The 20,762-nt window shown below is 44.9% G+C and overlaps 1 protein-coding gene across 2 annotated transcripts in view; it reads left to right on the top strand.

Moving 5' to 3' along the window:
• The window catches only part of TRIM66 (tripartite motif containing 66), a 57,856-nt gene that overhangs the window by 6,422 nt on the left and 30,672 nt on the right, over window positions 1-20,762 (top strand). The window contains exons 1-3 of one of the 2 annotated variants that reach the window (XM_036860121.1): window positions 12,236-12,606; window positions 18,999-19,103; window positions 20,555-20,702. In XM_036860121.1, the coding sequence (XP_036716016.1) occupies window positions 19,095-19,103; window positions 20,555-20,702 (157 nt within the window). In that variant the 5' untranslated portion in view covers window positions 12,236-12,606; window positions 18,999-19,094. Of the gene's footprint in view, window positions 1-12,235; window positions 12,607-18,998; window positions 19,104-20,554; window positions 20,703-20,762 lie in introns of those variants that run through there. The other variant, XM_036860120.1, reaches the window with a different exon arrangement.

Genomic DNA, 20,762 nt, shown 5'->3' with positions numbered 1-20,762 from the left:
TATAAATTTATTTATTTTTATTTATTTATTTTTGGCTGTGTTGGGTCTTCGTTTCTGTGTGAGGGCTTTCTCTAGTTGCGGCGAGCGGGGGTCACTCTTCATCGCCGTGCATGGGCCTCTCACTGTCGCGGCCTCTCTTGTTGCGGAGCACAGGCTCCAGATGCGCAGGCTCAGTAGTTGTGGCTCACGGGCTCAGTCGCCCCGCGGCATGTGGGATCTTCCCAGACCAGGGCTCGAACCCGTATCCCCTGCATTGGCAGGCAGATTCTCAACCACTGCACCACCAGGGAAGCCCGGCAGGCGGATTCTTAACCACTGCGCCACCAGGGAAGTTCCTAAATTTCAATTCTTGAATACAAGTCTTTTTAATATTCTATGTGAAGAAATTGGAAGTATGCAAAAAGCGCCTCTGCTACTTACCAAAGTGAGGAACTGCACTTGTGCTACTATTTGAGTTGCACGCTGCACTAGCCTTATTATTATTATTATTATTGTAGAACAATAGTTTTATTTGAAAGAACAACTGACAAACTGTGATTATTCAGGCTTGGGAATTTGGCAGATATTTTCTCAATGAAGTGAGCCTGTCACTTCAAGGAAGAAAACTGACGATATTTGTTGCCAACGATAAAACTTGAGTTTGCAAGCAAGAATTAGAATTCGGGTGAAGTTATAGCTGCCTCCATGAGTTTGACAACTTCATAATAGTTACAGAATTTTCTGATGCAATTAGAGGTGATATTAAAGAGTGTGATTTTTTTCTATAATGAAACATGTCAATATTTGCAGCATCTGTGTAAATCATTGAACCAGTATTTTCCAAATCACCAATGCTTGGTGTTATAAAAATTATGCCTGGGTAAAAGAGCAGTTCAAAGTGTAAAACAGACCAGTGGATGTTAATATAACAGAGTAAGAAAAGTTCACTGATGTAGTTTCAGATTCCACATTACAACTAACCTTTAAGAAACTACCGCTTGTTAAATTTTGCAGTAGTATCAAAGAATATCCACAATTATCTGATAAGGCTACTAAAATACTCCTATCTTTTCCAACTGTATAGCTGTGTGAGGCTGGATTTTCTTCATATACTGTAAACAAAACAGCATGTAACAGATTGACTGCAGAAGCAGGTATGGAAAGCCAGCTTCTATTAAGTCTTCTGTTAAGCCAGACATTAATGAAATTTGCAAAAAGGGAAAAACAATGTCACTCTTCTCACTAAATTTATTATTTGAAAGTAGTTAATTTTTCCTGAAAAGTATGTTATTCATGTTGACTTGTAATAGGTTTATTGTTTTTTAATGAATTAATATTTTTAAATTATCTCAGTTTTAATTTATAATATAGTAAATGGCAGTAGATATAACCACATAAACAAAATCTCTTTGGGGTGCTCAATAATTAAAATATGTAAAGCAGTTCTAAGACTAAAAGGTCTGATATTCTCAAAGTCTAATGAAATAAACTCAACCACGTTTAAACCTTCTAAGAGAGATTGCCCTCACCTCGCCTACTATGGCTGCTCTCTGGGAAATAACTGCCCTTTGAGCCTCAGAATGAATTAGCGGTGAAAGCCCCCCCGTTACTTTATTTAGTGGCATCTTGCTGGGCCCGCAAGAAGCCTGGTCTCCCCCAACCCCTCGTCCTTTGTCCTTAATGGGCTTGGCTCTGAAAGACTGTGGATTGAAGGTGAAAGTTCTCTCAAATTTGCATAATTACAGAGCTCCGGATTTGAATTAAATGATCTTTGGTTTTTTTCTTAAATAAGTACAAATATAAAACTAGGTGCACTCTTTCTGCTCTTATACAATGACAAAACCTAATACAGTTTATAAATTATAAAAAACCAAAACAATCAAATTAACAATGTTAATTTCATTTGCAGATGATGTGTTGCTAAACGAAACTGTCACTACAGCTTAAGTGTGGTGGACCCTGTTGTGGCTAAGTTTAGCAAACTTGTGCCACAATGATGGTGCCCCACTTTCCCCACCACCTTTGTCTATTTCAAGTACTGTGAAGCATTCATCATTGTGTGCCATAATCTCATTTTAGCTTCATGTGGCAGGAGTGCATCATTTACATATTGTCTGCTCCTTTCTCTTCTCATTAGCCTGAGGCAAAGTAATACTGCTTGGTAAGAACTAGATCCTAACTCTTAACACTGCCTCTAAAATCTCATCATGATGAATATATAGATGATCCGGAATATTTATACTTTAAAAAACTCATCAGAATGAAACACTAATTTAAAAATGTTGGCAGAGAGAGCTCCTGAGGACATGTGTGTGGACCTCAGCTTGAGAATCATTTCAGTTTAGAGTATGGAGTCTGAAATCAGACTGACCTGGATTTGAATTTGAATTTGAACTCTGCTGTTTACTGTCTGTCTTTGTGCAATTACCCAACCTCTCTGAACCTCAGTTTCCTCATCCTGTCTCTGACGGTTTTATTTAATTTTTAAAAATATCATAATCCCTATCTCCAAGGGTAATTGTGAGGATGGAGATAAAGTATATAAAGCACCTGGCATAAACTTGGCATTTAATAAATTTCCTTCTCTTTTCCAAAATGAACTCTTGGATCAAGCTTGTCCACTTATAAAGAGAGGCACAGGTAGATCTGGGACACTTGAAGGCAAACAAACCCTGTAATAAACACACAACCTAGCAGACCCCTCCAGGCTTTGTTTTCCACAGCAAAGATGCTGGACTGTCTTTTGGGCCCAAGTGAGAGGTTGAGTCTGTGCCCTGTTGTAGGGCATGAGCCTCCAGTTCTGGAGAGGGACATAGCCTGGACTTCTGAGGCCTTGGTCTCTGAGTCCTTTCTGGCCTGTCCAGGAATATCTGTCTCCCCAAAGAAGCAAATCACTCTGCTTTGTGCTTCACTTACAGGGAGTGGAGCTTGCTCGCTGTACACACTGCTTCATGCTTGAGGATATTAATGGAAAAGCCCCGGTTCTGGGCACATGCATGGGCATGGATATAGGTGTGAGCTTTATGGGGCGACCACTAGCTGACCGGAAACACAGAAGTGGACAGATAGAGGCTGTACTGATCTGCTCATTATGCCAACAGGACCTGCAAGATATAGGTGCCTGGCTCCTACCCTGTCAGCATTTGCTCTGTAAGGACTGCTTCCAGGGCTTGATCCAGGAGCTAGGGCAGGTTGCTGGGGTTCATGGCACTGTCCCAGATGGTAAGTACAAAAACACCACAGGTTCACCTCCTTCTGTATAACAGGTCTCTTCCCATTTCATAGGTACTGAATTTCAGGTGTAGAAAGAATCAGAATGTAAGAGCCCAAGGGATACTCATTGCTGAAAGCAACTCTTTGGGGAATCTGTGAGACAAAGCAAATCCTCTTGATGCTTAATATATGTTGTGTAAGCTGGGATTTTTCATGTTTGGGATTTCCTTAAATTGGTGGCAGGCTAAGAAACCTGGGAAGATTTTGATTCAAGGTTTGGCTGACTCCCCAGAAGGAGAGGACATGTCCTGACCCACTGAACTTCCAAGGCAGGGGGAGAATGGCTGGGCTCCTAGGGTCAGTCAGGAACAGATTTTGAACAGACTCGCACTGACTAATGAACCATTCACCATCTAAGCTGCTCCCTCCTCCAGCAGGGAGGAGCTTCTGTCTTTCTTCTGAACATCAGGTTTCCTAGGAAACAGTCTCATTGAGAACTGTGAAGTCCTTGGAGACAAGAGCCAAGTCCCTTCGTTCGTTTCAGTATTCTAGCACAGGGCATGTAACAGAGATGCAGTGAGTGTCTGCTGAATGAACTCGTGGGATGAAAAAGCCAAATAAGTTGACAGCATTCAGAAACATCATCATTGTTGTTTGTTTTGTTGTCTGCAGTATTTTCAAAGTGATTTGTAGCACAAGTCTAGGCTATCTTTGAGGCATTATAGCACTGCAGTTGTCTTTAGATCTGAATTTCGAGGCCTCTAAACCCTTGGGCAAGCTACCTAAGCTCTCTGAGTCTCTGTTGAGAGTTCAGAGTACAGAATAGGTATTGTATACTTTGATTTTTTAAATTAATACGTGATTTTTAAACTTACTACTTAGACTTAGTTCTTCCTTAAGCTTTTAATTTTAACTTGCAAATCTTGTTCTATTTATAAATATAGCAAATTTAACAATCACTTTTAAAGGGCCTTTCATTAATATTTAAACATATTTACAGTTAATATTTGCTTTTATAAACTAAATTTTTAAAAATAATTCCATTGTCCAGCAAATAAGCATTCTAAATTACTTAAAGAACTATTGGAAATACAGTAAGTTAAATGTATAAATAAGGTGAATCTTAAATATGTCTTAAAAGTTCCAGCACTGTTGGGTTATTATCCAGAATATGTAAAGAACTCTTACAACTCAACAATAAAAACAAACAAACAAACAACCCAATTAAAAACTGGGCAAAGAACTTGAATAGACATTTCTCCAAACAAGATATCCAAATGCCCAGCAAGCACATGAAAAATTGTTTACTATCACTAATATTTAGGGAAATACAAATCAAAACCATAATGAGATACCACCTCACATCTGTTAGGATGGCTACTATTAAAAAAAAAGAACAGAAAATAAGTGTTTGTGAGGATGTGGAGAAATTGGAATCCTGTGCACTGTTGGTGGGCATATAAAATGGTGCAGGATCCATGGATAACAGTAAAGTGATTCCTCAAAAAATTTAAATATAGAATTACCAGCAATTCCACTTCTGGATATATACCCAAAGTAATTAAAAGCAGGGACTAGAAGAGATATTTTTATGCCTGTGTTCATAGCAGCCTTATTTGCAATAGCCAAAAGGTGGAAGGAACCTGAGAGTCCATGGACAGATGAATGGATAAACAATTGTGGTATACACATATAATGGAATATTATTCAGCCTTAATAAGGAAGGAAATTCTGACACATGCTACAACATGAATGACCTTTGAGAACAGTATGTTAAATGAAATAAGCCAGTCATAAAAAGACAAATACTCTATGATTCTACTTACATGAGGTACCTAAAGTAGCCAAATTTATAGAGATAGAAAGTAGAACGGTGGTTGCAAAGGGGTGGGGGGAGGAGGGAATGGGGAGTTGTTTAATGATATAGAGTTTCAGTTTTGCCTTTTTTTTAATTTTTATTTTTCTATTGGAGTATAGTTGATTTACAGTGTTGTTAGTTTCAAGTTTTTCCCATTTTTTAATCAGGTTTTTGTTGTTGTTGTTGAGTTCTTTAGGTATTCTCAGTACTAGGCCCTTATCAGATAAATGATTTGCAAATATTTTCTCCCATTCCATGGGTTGCCTTTTGTTTTGTTGATAGTGTCCTGTTAACATAGTGAAAGTTTTAAATCTTAAAGAAGTCCAACGTACCTATTTTTTCCAAAAGCCTGTGCTTTTGGTGTCAGATCCAGAAAATTATTGCCAAATCCATTGTCATAAAGCTTTTCCCCTATGTTTTCTTCTAAGAGTTTTATAGTTTTGACTCTTATGTTTAGGTCTTTGATCTCACTTAAGATTTTTAACATGAACTAGGGACTTCCCTGGTGGTCCAGTGGGTAAGACTCTGTGCTCCCAATGCAGGGGCCCGGGTTCGATCCCTGGTCTGGGAACTAGATCCCGCATGCATGCCGCAACTAAGACCTGGTGCAGCCTGAAAAAATAAATAAACAAATAAAATACATTAAAAAAAACACAACAGAATGCTTTAAAAAAAAAAAAGGTTTTAAACATGAACTAATTATGCATGTCTCAAGGATATGTTTGACTCTAAAGTCAGAAAACTAAATTCATACTAGTGACAATTATTAGAATCATAGTGTTTGTTGCCAAGTTATTCTAAGTGCAAGGGAGAATGAAAACATAAGCTTTGATGTCAGTATATCTGGGCATCTGAGTGTGAGTCCTAATCTACCTGCCACTTAATACAGTAGTTGTATAGCTTGGTAAGTTTTCCTCCCTGTAAAATGGGGATGATGATAGTAGTAATTAACTTATAGGATTGTTATGAAGATTAAATGAGGACATACACATAAAACATTCTGTACTGTGCTTAGGATATAGTAAGAGACCAAGAAATGTGAAAAAATACCATTATTTAGAACTTGTGAAACTGAAGTGGAAAAAAATCTGTTAGATGCAAACATGCTTGACTTGGAACCAGAGAGGCAATTTCTTGAATATGTGGCATCTTACATTATTTAGTATGTCCTGCGGTCTGGCCAGGCTATTGTTACCTTCCATATTTGCATTTGTGGATCAGAGTGGAATAAGCTTCCTCTGCTACTTGGAGGTTTTAGGATTCTGTGCTGTGTGGTATTTGTTGGTTTGTATGTCTATCTCCTTCACAGGTAGTTATTGACTTTTATGTACCAGGCCCTATGGAATTTAGGGTGCAGAGATGAAAAGACAGGGCCCTTGCCTTCAAGGAACTCATATTCTATTGAAGGGCAGATAACTAAACAGATGATAATAATACAGTGTGGTAAGAATGTGAAGAGAAGACTGTTTAAAGTTTAGGCAAAGGAGCAATACCTTTGGGAGATTCTCCATGCACAAGGACTGGTGGATATCAGTTGCTCACTGAATGTTTTCTGAAGGACTAAAAGAATGTCACTCAAATGAGCTGACTGATGAAAAGCAGAGATGTCACCTATCTCTGGCAAGTCCAGTGAGATACCCAATACCTGAACTTAGATTCCTGTTGTAATTTGAGAAGCCATGCTTTGGGAGTTTGGTTCTTTGGAAAGAGCTTTTAGCACTGCCACTGTATCCAGCAGAATAGGAGTACAGACTTGCTAAAAGGCTTTATCCTATTTCTGCCAGTCCGGAGCTTTCAAAAGTTAAATATGGGAATAGGTAGAGGGTTGGCAGGGGAGATGGATAGAGGCTGAAGAATTAAATAGGTCCTTAGCATCAACGCTTCCAGCCAGTTGCGGCCACATTGCATGGGGATGAGTCCATTTCCATAAATCTGTTCCTGTTTGTTGCTGGGCAGAACTGAGAAGTTGCTGAGTTGAATGGAAGAGGGGCTGTGCCTGAGCTCAGTGTCTGTCCAGCTGGTTTTCAACTCTGATCCCTCAGTGGAGCCTCCCCAGGCCTGCATGTTTGCAGTGGGGCTCAGCACTGGGGGAGGGTGTGAGGTGGGCATCTTCTCATTCAACTGGGCTGTGCCTTTCATCTCTACAATGCCACAGCCCAGCATAGAACCTGACACAGGACGAGGGCCTAAGTGAATATTTATTGTACAAATGATTTAATCAGTGGATCCACAAAGATCTCCCATGGCTCTTGCCTGGAAGGAAAACTTTTTTCACTTATGACACTGCCCCTTTCTAGTCCTCAAGTTGTGAGGTGCGAAACACATTTATCAAGCACCTTCTGGTTGGCAGATGCTGTACCGAGTGCTTATGCCTGTATTATCTTTTCTAAACTTCACAACAACCCTATAAGGTAGGTATTATCCCCGTTTTACAGATAAAAAACACTGGGAATTGTGATTATGTAAGGTCTAAGGTCTAAGTGTAAGGTCTAAGTGTAAGGTCAGGTCAAGTCAAACTCAAGTTCACCCATCTTTAAAGCTTGTGATTTGCACTGTAGCACTTTGCTCAGGAGGAGATTCCACGCTCACCTGGAATCACTGAACTGATGGGGAGACTCCATGGAGAATCTTTGACGAGAGGACCAACCCTTCAGCCCGAGCCATCAGGTGCAGATCTTCCATTAATGCAGCCACAGCCTAACTGAGATTCTCCCCAGCAACTCCATCACACTAGGAAGTAGGTCTGCATTAGGTCTTAGGCTCTGAGGGGACCAGCTGGACCAGGTCTTTGAAAGCTGATGATGGGGACCAAAGCAAAGGCAGTAGTATGCTGAGCACACAATGTCTTAGCTGTGCTATGTGATGACTGGAGTGGAAGGCTCCAGAAAGGCTGGATATTGGAAACGGATCTACTCAACCAATGAGAATATCTACTTGGGACTGTTTGCTTTTAAGCCTATTTGAAAATGGTCCCAGGTCAAATTCTACCTGGAAAGTTGGCCATTGAGTCCCCAAGTGATACTTTAAATAAATGTAGCAAGCTCTGAAGGAAGCTGGCATGCCTGAAACTGTTTACTCTGTGCTGGATCTGTCTTCAGAATTCTCAGGACTCCTATGGTTTTATGTGTTGTTTTAGGGGAGGAAGGCCATTACTTGAATATTTCCTTCCCCATGTGAATAAAAGGAACATTATTCTTTCTCTTCAAATCTACTAAAAGACATATCCTAGATGGGAGACCTTGACTCTGAGGTCCAGATTCCAGAATCTCTTTGTTTAGTATCTTAATTTTCCCAATCTCAGTGTGGATGATGCAGTCTACATATGGGCAGAGCCCTGGTCTGGAAGTCATGGGCCCTGGAGCTCGGTCTGGACTCTAGCACTAACTGACTGGGTGATCCTGGGTATTCTCTGGGCCTGGACTTGAAGAGCTCTAAGAACACCAAATAACCACCATAGCCTCCTGCTTCCTGAAGCTAGTGATGTAACAGCATATCCCTTGAAAACTACAAATGCTGAAAGGGGGAACAATCTCTGTTCCTCAGTGGGCAGGCTTTGGGGCTTTGGGAAGATCCAAAGAGAGGGACCTGATGCAAGATGCTACAACCTCAGAGTCAGAGAGGGAAATGATACTTATCTTAATGAGCAGCTCAGCTGGAGGGGCTCTAATGGCCTGGGGTGAGAGCGGGAGGCAGAGGGGATGAGATCTCAGCACCAGGAGCTTGGCAGGCAAGGTGACTGCTATTTGCTCGCTCCAGGTGATGAACAGTGTGTGCAACTATTGTGGGATCTGTTGTGGCCAGTGACCCAAGTTTCCCAGGTGGAGGGCAGGTTGCTGAGCTGGGCTGAGCTGGGTGTGCAGCAGGTGCAGAAGCTGGAGCTCCAGAGCCCTATCAGCAGGATGGTTTTTTAGTTCATGAACAGTTTCCCCACCTTAATTGGCCCTCTAGGGCCCTGGGAGTAGCACTGGTACCTCAGAACCGTTACTGGGAGAGCAATTCCCCTGGTGATGGGAAGGAGGCAGGCAGTGTTTTGGGGGATGTGCTTGCTGCTGCTGGCACTACTTGGAAAGCTATAGCTAGGGAGGGAGTTCAAGGTAGATGTGATTGATGGACACGGTCTTGGAGGGGCCTCTTGTCTGCGGGAACTCTCATTCAAGAGGGACCAGTCACTGGTTAACTGCTATGATGGCTGGAGAGCAGGAAAGGCCCTTGGAGTATATTTCTAACCCCTCATTGAATAAATGGGACATCAGGATTCCAGAAAGTTCTAGAATTCTGCTGAATGTCACGTAATTGGTCACAGAGAGCCAGAAAAAAAATCCAGCTCCCTTGCCTGCCAATCTGGGGCTTGTCTGGCCTTCAGGGACAGTAGGAACCACAGGCCTAGAGTAGGATGCTGCCCTTGGTTCCCCCACTGGTCCTCTGTCCAGGCCCAGTTGGAAATGGAGACAGTGGCTTTGCATGGAGTATGTCAATGCATCAGCCCTTGGATTGACTCTTGAGATAGGAAGTGAAAAGAGATAAAGGTACCACTCTATCAGATGAGGTGAATCCAGGGTCATCCTACCCATACCTTCTGCATTCCACTATGGGTACTTTCTTGACACAGAAAGCTTATTTCACAGTCAGGTGGTTCCTAGGAGCATGGGCTCTGAAGGCTGTGGATCATCCATCTCCAGCTTCAATCTGTCACCTGGCTCTTATGCCCAGATTCTGACTCTTGGCTTAGATGTGCTACCTGGCCCTGCCCCACAGTCCCTGGATCCCCCTGCCTGACCTTACTCCACCTATTGCCTTTGTGGATTATGCTCCCAAATCCTCTAGCTTCAACTCTGATCACTCTCTCCTATCCTGGGCCTGAATTTCTAGCTGCCTAAAGGGCTCCTAATTGCTTGCAGTTCAGAACAGAAGCTTAGCATGGCCTTTAAGGCTCTTCCCAGTCTGACCCCATGCTAATTTCAGAGCCTCATCTGTCATTCCTCTGCATGAGCTAGCTTCATCACTCATTCCCTGAGGGGCCTCGTATTTTGTCACCTGTAATCCTCTGTTTATGGTGTTCCCCCCTTCTGAAATGTCCTTTCCTTGTTTGTTACATCCTACCCCAAACTGAAGTTCTAGCTCAAATGTGAGCCAGTTAGCAGAACTGGAGCACACAGGGATGGGAGTTGACTTGGGAATAAGCAGGATCCCCATTACCAGAATGGAACCTCAAAGGGAGAGACTAAAACAAAGTAGCTGTTGCTTTAGTTCGGGGGTCAGCAAACCTTTTCTGTAAAGGACTAGATAGAAAGTATTTTGGGCTTTGCAGGTCATAGAGGCTCTGTTACAACTACTCAACTCTGCCACTGCAGCACAAAAGCAGTCATAGACAATATGGAAATGAATGGGCATGACTGTGTTCTAATAAAAGTTTATTTACAAAAACAGGTGAGCTGTAGTTTTCTGACCCCTGTTTTAGGCTCTGCCTGGGGAAATTGGTGGATTTGAACCCGTGGGTGGCATCAAGTAGGAATAGCTGTGTAGGAGCCAGGCAGGGCCAGAAAAATATGGAAGGGAATCACAGGTAGGGGATAGTGTTAGCATGAGGCACAGGGAGGAGAGGGCAGGAGGAACAGAAGGGCGTTAACTTTGGTTGGAATATAGGATTGCTTGAAGGAGAGAAGTAGGAACTCTGTTTGAAAAGGAAATTTAGAGCCAAATTTCCTTTCCAAACAGAAGGGTCTTGACCAATTTAGGCTATTCAGTAGACAGTGGGGAGCCACTGAAAGTTTTGGGTCAGTGGAATATAATCAGATCTGTATTTCTGAAAAGTCATTCTGGCTTCCTGAGAAGAATGATTGGAGGAGACAAGACTGGATGCAGTAAGACCTGCTAGGAAGCTACTGTAGTTGTCCAGGCCACTGGTTGCTGATTACTGGTCCTTGAACCGGTGCTGGTCTGGATGCCTAAGAATTATTTGGGAAACTTGCTAAAAATATAGATTCCTGGTCCCATACCCACACCCAAGAGATTTGGATTTGGTAGATTTGGGATTTCTAACAAACCCTCCAGATTTGTGAATCATTGGTCCAGCAAGGCAGAATGAGGCCTGATCCTTTTAAGAAGGTATGGATGCCAGAGAAAGTAGGATACAGGTACGATAAGATTTGGCAACTGCCCTCTTCCTCCTCCTGTTACCTACCTCTGTTCATGGCAGCCCATCCACGTGACCCTTTTTCCTTCACACACCACCACTCCCCTCAGCATCCTACTTTGGTCATGTCCTCTTGGTTCTCTTTGAAACAACTCTTCTGTCCCTTTTTTTTTTTTCCATTTCTACCCTCATTCAGGATCCCATTAATCCTTAACTGGACAAGCCTCCTCCCTGCCCCCCGCCCCCAATCTCCAGTCCATCAAGATAGTCATAAAGCCAGAACCTTTTTGGGTGGCCTTTGCTTTTAGGATAAATGTCGAGCTCCTTGGCTTAGCATCCAGGGCTCTTCAGGCACTTACTCTACTGCCAGTCTTTCCAAGTTCATTCCCTGTCACTTCCCCTCTGTGCTCTTGAAATTAGCCTGTACTCTGGGCTTTTGCAATTATCCTGGACTCGTAATCTTGCCCCATCCTAATATCTTTCCTCTAACCTGACCCTGTTTTTCCTGCCTCTTTCTCTCCCAGTTTGTGTGTGACTGTATCTCCCTGGGGGGAGGGGTAGAGTTAGCTGCCGAGGGACACCTCTCAGGACCTTTGTGCATTATAAATGTGTGTCTTCTCCATCTGAAGTCCTAATCCTCCGCTGTGACGGACAATTGGTCACTATGGCAACTGACTGTGACATCACAGGATAAAGACTTCAGGTGAAGTGGCAGGAGCAGGTGAGTGTGTAGGAGACAGACTTTAATGTCTGTCGAAGCCCCCTCACCCCCACCCTCCTTCAGTGCCGGGGGCATGGAGGGCTATCTCGGGCTCCTGCTGATTTTTAAAATGCTGTGGTGAGAGTGTGTGCCTGGCATCTGCGTGCTGCAGTAGTGTGGGGCTGACAGAGTGTGTCAAGTTGAGCTCTGGCTGTGCAGGCACCGCTGCTGCGTGAGCCTGTTATTCCATTCCGGATTGCTATTTTGATACCCAGATTGCATCATTCTCCCTACGTATAAACAGGGGGTCCCCAGGGCCCTGCAGCTACTCACTTCTCTACCAACACTGTTGTTGTGATGAGCTCTATTTAAATGAGCTGCCGGATCGGGGCAGGTTCCAGCCACACATGAGCACTGTCATTTTGGGGAACATGGAGGGCTGAAGGATTTTTGGATCGAGTCCTAAAAGGCTGAGAGTGATGGCCTCCTGAGCTATGCAGAGGGCGACAGAGCTAGTTCCTGAAAGTTGAAAATCTCGTTTTCTTCCTTCTGAGCGTCTGTTCCAAGGCACCCAGAGGATTAGGAAGGAGATGCAGCTAGGAAGAGAGTCGCCTCTTTGAGGTCTCCCTCTTGCTGTTCAGTTTGGGAAAAATACTGCAGAGCCTTCGAGATAAACAGGAACAGGAGGAGCCAACCAAGCCCTTTCTTGCAGAAGCGTCTCAGGTGAGCTGGCGAAATGCAGCCCTGGCTGAGGATGCATCAGGGAAAGGAGGAGAGGACCCAGGCTGCTCCCCCTTCCCCACCCCGTACCCAGCTCCCTGAGGCTTAGGCCCTGCAGCCCAGCTGGCTGCAGAGTGCAGGGTGGGTGTTCCTGGGCACTTGGTAAGCACCATCCTCTGGGACCTGTGGTGGTCTCACCTGTCGCTCTTCTGACTTCTCCCCCAGGTGTTGCTCTAATCACAGGGCAGCAGGCCCCACAGGTGAGCCTGCTGGCAGCCAGGGGCAGGAGCAGAATCACCTTAGGATGGAAATCTGTCTTTCTAGCAGGGACTGGGCATCTGGGGAGTGGGTGCAACATGTTTCTCAAAGGTGGTGCTGCTCTGAGCTATGGGCTAAAGGAAGGCTTCGGGGGCTTGTGTGGTGGGGGCCTTAGCTGATGCCCAGTACCCTGGGGCTGCCTTGGGTGGGAGGGCAGGAATGGTTAGTGAGGATGGCCAGCCTGCCAGAGAATATAACTGGAGTGTTTTTTTCCTTGCATAATGTCTGATAGAGGCATACCCCTGACAGAGGTAATCAGGGACTGCTCAGTGGTTCAAGGTGCCACCTGTGATTTACAAGGATCTGTGGTTTTTAGCTATGTCCCTCCCTCTCTCTGGGCCTCTGTGTCACCATCTTTATGATGAGGGAACTGGTCGATGAACAGTGGAAAAAGCTAGGTCTGGAAACTAGGTTTGCCCAGCTTCGGTTCTACAGGTGAGAGCTGGCAGTGGAGCATCAGTCTTCTCCAGATGGTGCCACTGCTCTATTGGAGTCAGAGCTCGGGCCCCAGCGGCAAAGTTTCATGGAGCCCTGGGCAAGAGCTCTAGAATGAAGGGCTTTTTAACCCTCAGAGCGTTGCTTAGCACTGAGCTCAGGCTTATGTGCATGTGTCCCTACCTGGTGGGCTGAGCTGACCCATGCTAGTTTTCTGAGACCTCCTTGGGACTTCTCTCCCACCCCAGCCCTATGCCCAGGTTGCCTTGGCACTGCCGTTCATGTCTAAGGGTGGACTGCCTAGTCTTGGCCCACCTCCCTTGCTGCCTCACTAAGTCCTGGGCTCAGCACACTCTCTAGGCCCCAGCAGCAGTCGTTGTAGTGCCAAACCTCAGGCTGCACCCTAAGCCTGCTCATGGGTCCTTCAGTGAAGCTGGGAGTTAGGGGACGCAAAAGCTGTCCTCCAATTCCCCACCAACCCCCAGGGTACCTAGGTATCAGGACCCTTCTGTCTGTTGGGCATCTGCCCTTTTCTCTTCTCTGCCAGAGGGGAAATACATGACGGCTGCATTCAGAGTCTTTCTTAACTTGTTGGAGCCTCTTTAAAACTGGGTGAGCTTGTCTTTCTCAGCTGCATGATACAGGGGGCAGATCTATCTGGCTCAGCCACAGGGGAAAGGGGTACTCTCTCTTTGGCACTGGTCCTCAAACTTGGTTGTACATTGTAATCACCTGGGGAAATTTTTTTTGGCAATAAATTTATTGATTGATTGATTGATTGATTGCTGCGTTGGGTCCTCATTGCTGGGCGTGGGCTTTCTCTAGTTGCAGCGAACAGGGGCCACTCTTCGTTGCAGTACGGGGGCCCCTCATTGCGGTGGCTTGTCTTGTAAAGCCCGGGCTCTAGGCGTGCGGGCTCAGCAGCTGCGGCGCATGGGCTCAGCCGCTCCGCAGCATGTGGGGTACTCCCGGGCCACGGCCCGAACCCATGTCCCCTGCACCGGCAGGCGGACTCAACCACTGCGCCACCAGAGAGTCCCCTCACCTGGGGAATTTTAAAAAATACTGATGCCTGGCTCCTACCTCCTGAAACTCTGATTTAATTGATAATGGGATGTGGACTGGACGTCAGGATGTTTAAAAATACCTCATATGATTCAAATATGTAACAAAGTTTGAGAACCACTGATCTGTAGAATGAAACTGCCCCCAGATTTATTTTTTCTAGGCAGAAGAACTCTTGCTTCATTTGCCTTTTCTCAAAGATCATATTTCTTAAAACTTTAAGCGTAGCTGGGGCTGGCTTCCAGCTCCTTCTCGATTCCAAGTTCAAAGCTGGGTCCAGGTCATCATTAGAGTCTGATCATTATTATGGAATATTTTACTTAAAATCAAATCATTTAGTTAATTAAAATAAAATTACCTTGTTTATTTACACTTGAATTAGGAGTATAGCGTAGTGGACAGGGCTGAGTTTTAGAGGTGGACAGACTTGGGCTCCAATTGTAGTTCTGCTTCTGCTTTCTATGATCTTTGGTAGGTGACAACTTCTTGGAGCCTCAGTCTATCCAACTATGAAATGGGGACAATGCCTACCTCTAAGAGATGGTTTGACGATTATATAAGACAGGTAAAGTGCCTAATATAGGGAGTGGTGGTAAAAGAATAATTTGCCCCATACCTCCCAGGGACCAGAAGTGCTCACTCTTGTGACAGATGGACTGAACATCTTCAGTTTTCAGAGAACCTCTGGTGCCTGTGTGTTCTTCATTCTGGAAGCAGAAGCCCACCCCCTTTGGGGATGGTTGTGTGGCCTCTGGGCCCTGGTCCTACATTTCTCAGAACTGATGTTCCTCTGTATGAAATAGAAGCTCAATGCTGTTGCTTGAATAATTCAAGTAGAAAGAAAAAAGCAATATATCTAAATAATATTTTATGTGATTTAAATATGTATTAAAAACTAAATTAATGTTAAATATTATAAGTTAATGTTTGGTCGTTTTATATATATCCAGAGCCCTAAGAGTTCATGTATTCTAGTTGTCTAAAAAAACTTTGTTTTGGTATCCTCATTGAAAAATGGGGAACCCTCTTTAAAAAACAAAGAGCTCAAGGTTGACACAGCTCGATGGGGGTTAGGGACCTTCTGAGGGAAGATAAGAATTTCTGGGCAAAAGTTGTGACACAAAGAGAGCCCATGTCCTCTGTGTCCACTCTGGTCCCCACAGTTGCCCTGGTACCTGTGTGTATCACTGCCATGGTTCTCCAGCCCTGCTGTCTGCTGCAGCAGCCCCTGTTCAGACTGGAGGAGGTCTTAGATCCAGGCTGCCCTCAGCCACAAGCCTGTCCCTGACTTGCTGACGAAGGTGGTTGTCTGTCCCTTCCCATCTTGCCCAGGGGAATATTTCTGAAGCCTGGTTGCAGTAGGCAGAGGAGGAGGGTTGGATAATCCATACTTCCCTTTTATTCCCATTCCCCTCATTTAAGGATGTAGAAAGTACAGTTCAGAGAAAAGGGGTCACTTACCTAAGGTTGCACAGTTAGTGACAGTCCTGGGCCTGGAACCCACATCTCCCAGTTCACAGCCTTTCCCAAGCCGCACACCTCTGCTCTGGATCAGACCTGATTCCTTTATTTTCCTGGGCTGGTTTTTTCCACCACCCCGAAAACTTCCAAATGGCTTTTGACTACTTTCATTGGCTGTGAGTGCAAGGAACACACGTGGAATACTCAAACCCACAAGAAACATAAAAATCATGCAATATCTTTTAGTATCAATTGTGGATTATTTTTGTATGTAGGCATATGAACAGATAGTTAAAATGCAATGTGATATTTGTTTTACTAGAAGGATGTTCAGGATGCTGTGGGAACCCCAAAGAGGGAATAATTAACTCTTCCTAAGGGAAATCAACCCTGCTTCTCAAAGGTAGAACATTTGAACAAGTTTGGAAGGATGAATAGGAGTTTATCTGAAAAGGAGTGGGGCAGCAAGACAGAGTATTTTAGGGAGAGGGAACAGTACTTTCACAAACATAGAGTTATGCGAAGGTTTGGTGCATTTAGGGATAGCAGAGGTATTTGGCATGGCAAGGACATAGGGTGTGTGGCAGGTGAAGCTAGAGATGAGACTAGAGAGAGTTAAGGCCAACTTGGAAAGGGCCTTGAGTGACAGGCTGAGGGTTTTGGTCCTTAAGGCCAGGGGAGATACAGGATGTGTGATGGGGCCTTGTCTGATCTATTCAGTTATTTCTCTTTTTCTCATGATGATAATGAGGCTGTGTGACTATGACAAATGTTTGAGCATCTGGTACCAGGGAGTCGGAAGCCTTGTGGAAATTATTTTCACCAATTAGAACAGCATTTCTGACCTGGGAGTAGATGAGGAGGATCTTCCCTGGGCAGCCAGGTGGTAGGGAGGGACAGTCACGTGATGCCCCTGGATGATGCCACCTGTAGAGAGCATCCTTCTCCACCTCTGGCCACTGTTTGTTTATTTGTTTGTTTATTTATTTATTTATTTATTTATTTATGGCTGTGTTGGGTCTTCGTTTCTGTGCGAGGGCTTTCTCTAGTTGCGGCAAGCGGGGGCCACTCTTCATCGCGGTGCGCAGGCCTCTCACTATCGCGGCCTCTCTTGTTGCGGAGCACAGGCTCCAGATGCGCAGGCTCAGTAATCGTGGGCACTGTTCTTGACAGGCAGGAGAGTATCTAGGAGATTGCATATCCAGTTCTGTCATTAAAGTCCATGACTCTTGGAGGCTAGGGGAGGGTTTTTTTGGGGGGCAGGGGAGCGGAGTGGTAGGTGGGGGAAAGAAGAGTATTAAAATATTATTTTGCATGATTTTGTAGATTTTGATTTTTCCAGAATATATCAGTTAGCTTTTGCTGCATAAAAAGCCACTCCAAAACTTAGTGGTTAAAACAAGAACCAAGCTTTATTTATGATTCTACAGGTTGAGGGTTTGGGCTGGGATGCTCTGGGTAGTTCTTCTGGGCTGGGCTGGGCTGGGCTAATCTCTGCTGTGCTTTCCCATGTCTGTGTTCAGCTGGTGGGTCAGTTGGGGCTACCTGGTTTGTGACGGCTGCAGGTGGGACACCTGAGACAACTGAGGCCTCTCTCCACATGTTTTCTCATCTTCCAGCAGTCTAACCTGGGGTTGTTCACGTGACAGTCTTAGAGTTCTGAGAGCGAGAGCAGAGTCATATAAAGCCACTTGAGGTCTAGGCTTAGAACTTATTCAGTGTCATTTTTGCTGCATTCTGTTGGCCAAAGCAGGTCATGAGGGCAGCCTAGCTTCAAAGGATAGAGAAGACTCCACTTTTAATGGATAGGATTGCAAGGCATGGACACAGGGAGGAGAAGAATTTGTGACCACTTTTTCAGTCTCTCTCTCAGACTGTCTGACTTTCATCACCTGGGAGAGTTGATAATTGAGGTTATTGCCCTACCATGAATGGGATATGAGAAATCTTTTGAATTCAAAGTCAACATTCATGGAGGATCATGTGAATTCTCAAGTATTGTTTAATTCAGTCCTCATAGCAACTCTTGTTTTTCCTTTCTATTTTACATATGAAGAAACTGGGGCACAGAGGAGTTAAGTGAGATTAAGTGGCTTGCCCAACCAAGGTCTCTGAATGGTAGACCTGGTGTTTGGGCTTAAGTTTGTCTGCCTGCAAGTCTAGAGCAACTGCCATTGTATCGTTTTGGTGATATGGGGCAGAGAAGACTGTGGTGGTATTGCTGCATGCACTGGCATAGCCAGCCCCTTTTCAGGTTGTCCTCATCCCTGGGCGCAGGCACCTGGCCCTCCTCAGGAAGCTCATCTCCTTGTACCCAGTGGGCTGAGTGCCACTGGGGTGGACCTGAAGTACTACAATCTCCAGGGTGGCAGTGTCATGCTGCTTATGTAGTTCAGGAGTCCACCATGCTGCTGAATGTGTTGGAGACTGCTGCATTTCTCTGGGGAGAGGGGAGTAGGACAAGATGTTCATGTTCACGGGTGAAACATACATATATGTGGTGCACCCAACATGGACTGTGTGGAGAAGGCCCAGCAAAACCTCTCTGAGCCCCAGAGGCAGACCAATTGGTATTGGTTGTAACAAGAGAAAAATACCTCCTAGATGAGCAGGCAGGGAGTCCTTGCCTTTCTCTGGCTAGAACCTTCTTGGAAGCTCTAGCTTTGAGTTCTTTAAAGTGATTCTACTACACAGTAATGTAAATGGCTGGAGCTGTGCCCTGGGCTAAACTGACCCCTTTGAACTTAGCCAGTAGTGGGAACTAGGCTCTCAGGACTGTGGAATGCAGAGTGGGAGCAGCAGGAAGGCACCTAATTATCAGAACTGGAGCAGGGTTGGGCCTGTAGTAACATGGCTTGTAGGGAGGAAAGGAATGTAGGATCAGGCAAAGATGAGGATGTGGGAAGTTCTGTAGGGCAGGCCGCTAACAGGATGGTCATGTCCAGAGTACCTAGATGGTAAGTGCAGGCTATGGCATCGAACATATTTCATTTTGGCACAAGTGGTATTGGTACATACCTTGGTGTTGTGTATTAGAAAGCCTTGTGTCTAGGTCCTATGTTATGTATAATCTGCAATGTTGCCCTGACTTTGCTATCTTTCCCACCTTCTCCCAGAGCTCATCTCCTGTCCTGGGTGTAAGCGAGTATACCTTACCAAGGATGTAACTGAACATTGTTTTGCTGCAGTGCTTTTCTTCTGAGCAATCCAAGATGGCCAGGGTAAGTCAGGACAAGCAAAGAAACAGCTGATCCTGTTCAGAAATCTATGGGACCCCTGTCCATAAGTCTGTCTGTCCACCCATCACTCCATCTGACTTGTTACCTTCCACCAGTTTGCCTAATCATCCATCCATCCATCCATCCATCCAACCATCCGTCCATCCATCTATCCATCCATCCATACTTCTGTCCAGAAGAGAATCAGAATGTTTCAGTTGGGGAAGCAAAATTGGGCTGTTTTCTCTCTCTTATAGCTCTTACTGAAAACTATGGATACTGAGCTTTTATTCCCCACCCTCCACCCACCCCGGCGCACTGAGTTGAAACTCATGCACCAGCCTGGGTTAAATGGGTTCATCAGTTATGCTTATGTTTAACGACTAATGCCTGAGTTTCTGAAATTTCACATCACTTACTGACTGGTATCCCTTCTGTTCCTTTCTCCACTGGGGTATCCTTGCCACTACATTTTATTCATTTGCCATTTTACTTACTTGCACCTGTATTAAATTCTTACTGAATGTCTGATATGCCAGGGCCTGTTCTGGGTGCTAGGAAGACAGAGACCCATGTCTCTACCCTCAAGGAATTCATAGTTTGGTTAGTAAAACTTGTATTTCTCCTCTATTTTCTTTTTCTTGCTGTGGGTTTGTCAGATCCCAGTGTGAGGACAAAGCTGTCAGAATCCACATCAGTTTGGTGGCCTGTATTATTCAGGCACAGACAGACTAATTTTTCTTCTTTTATATCAGCCCTGCATGATATTTGCTGACCAAATGAATGAACATTTGTACTAGAAGAAGGCTAGGGACTCTTGGTCCTGGCAAGCCGCAGCAGTGGAAACACAGCTCTGAGAGTTGGTCCATCTTACTTTTTCCTGGCTGTATATGATCATCTTTTTGTGTACTCATACAGCTGCAGCTTCTTCCTCTCCATAGGCACGTTGAAGTTTTTGCTTTCGCCTGTGCTTTCCGTTTTCCTCCCTTGTCTGCCTGGTGAACTTCTACTTGTCATTCAGTATCCAACTCAAATGTCACCTCTTTATGGAACCTTTCCTGGCCACTCCTAGATGGAACTCCTGGAAACCTCGCTTTGCTTCCTTAGCACTTGGTGCATTCTTTCATCACAGCATTACCCACTGAATGTCTGCCACCCCGTCCAGGCTGTGTGTACCTTGAGAGCAGATCCTTGCCTTATTCATCTGTGTATCCTCAGCTTCAGCACAGGACTTGTGTGAATAGCTCCTGAGGGCAGTACTCTTAGTCACAAAGGGTGCTTTCCTTCACACGCCCCTGCATGTCACTCCCAGGCAGCTCTCCAGAATTGACTGCACTCCAAAATAGTGGAGGAACAGCCCTGCAGGACCCCAGTCCCTAGAGTATTTACCACTCATAAAAGCAGGCCCAAATGATGAAGATACTGTCAGTAATTCCAGAACTCTCTACCTCTAGAACTGCTCCGAGTGCAAGGAGAAGAGGGCGGCACACATCCTCTGTACCTACTGCAACCGCTGGCTGTGCAGCTCCTGCACGGAGGAGCACCGGCATGGCCCTGCCCCTGGGGGCCCACTCTTTCCCCGGACCCAGAAGGGATCTCCAGGTATCACTCCTCACCCTCTCCACTAGCTCACATGCCCTTAAGTTGTACCGAACCATAGAA

The sequence above is a fragment of the Balaenoptera musculus genome, chromosome 8 (genome assembly GCF_009873245.2).
Source record: "Balaenoptera musculus isolate JJ_BM4_2016_0621 chromosome 8, mBalMus1.pri.v3, whole genome shotgun sequence".
NCBI classification, from domain to species: Eukaryota; Metazoa; Chordata; class Mammalia; order Artiodactyla; family Balaenopteridae; genus Balaenoptera; species Balaenoptera musculus.
Note: the sequence above shows the minus strand (reverse complement) of the source record. Positions and strands in the feature narration are given on the sequence as shown.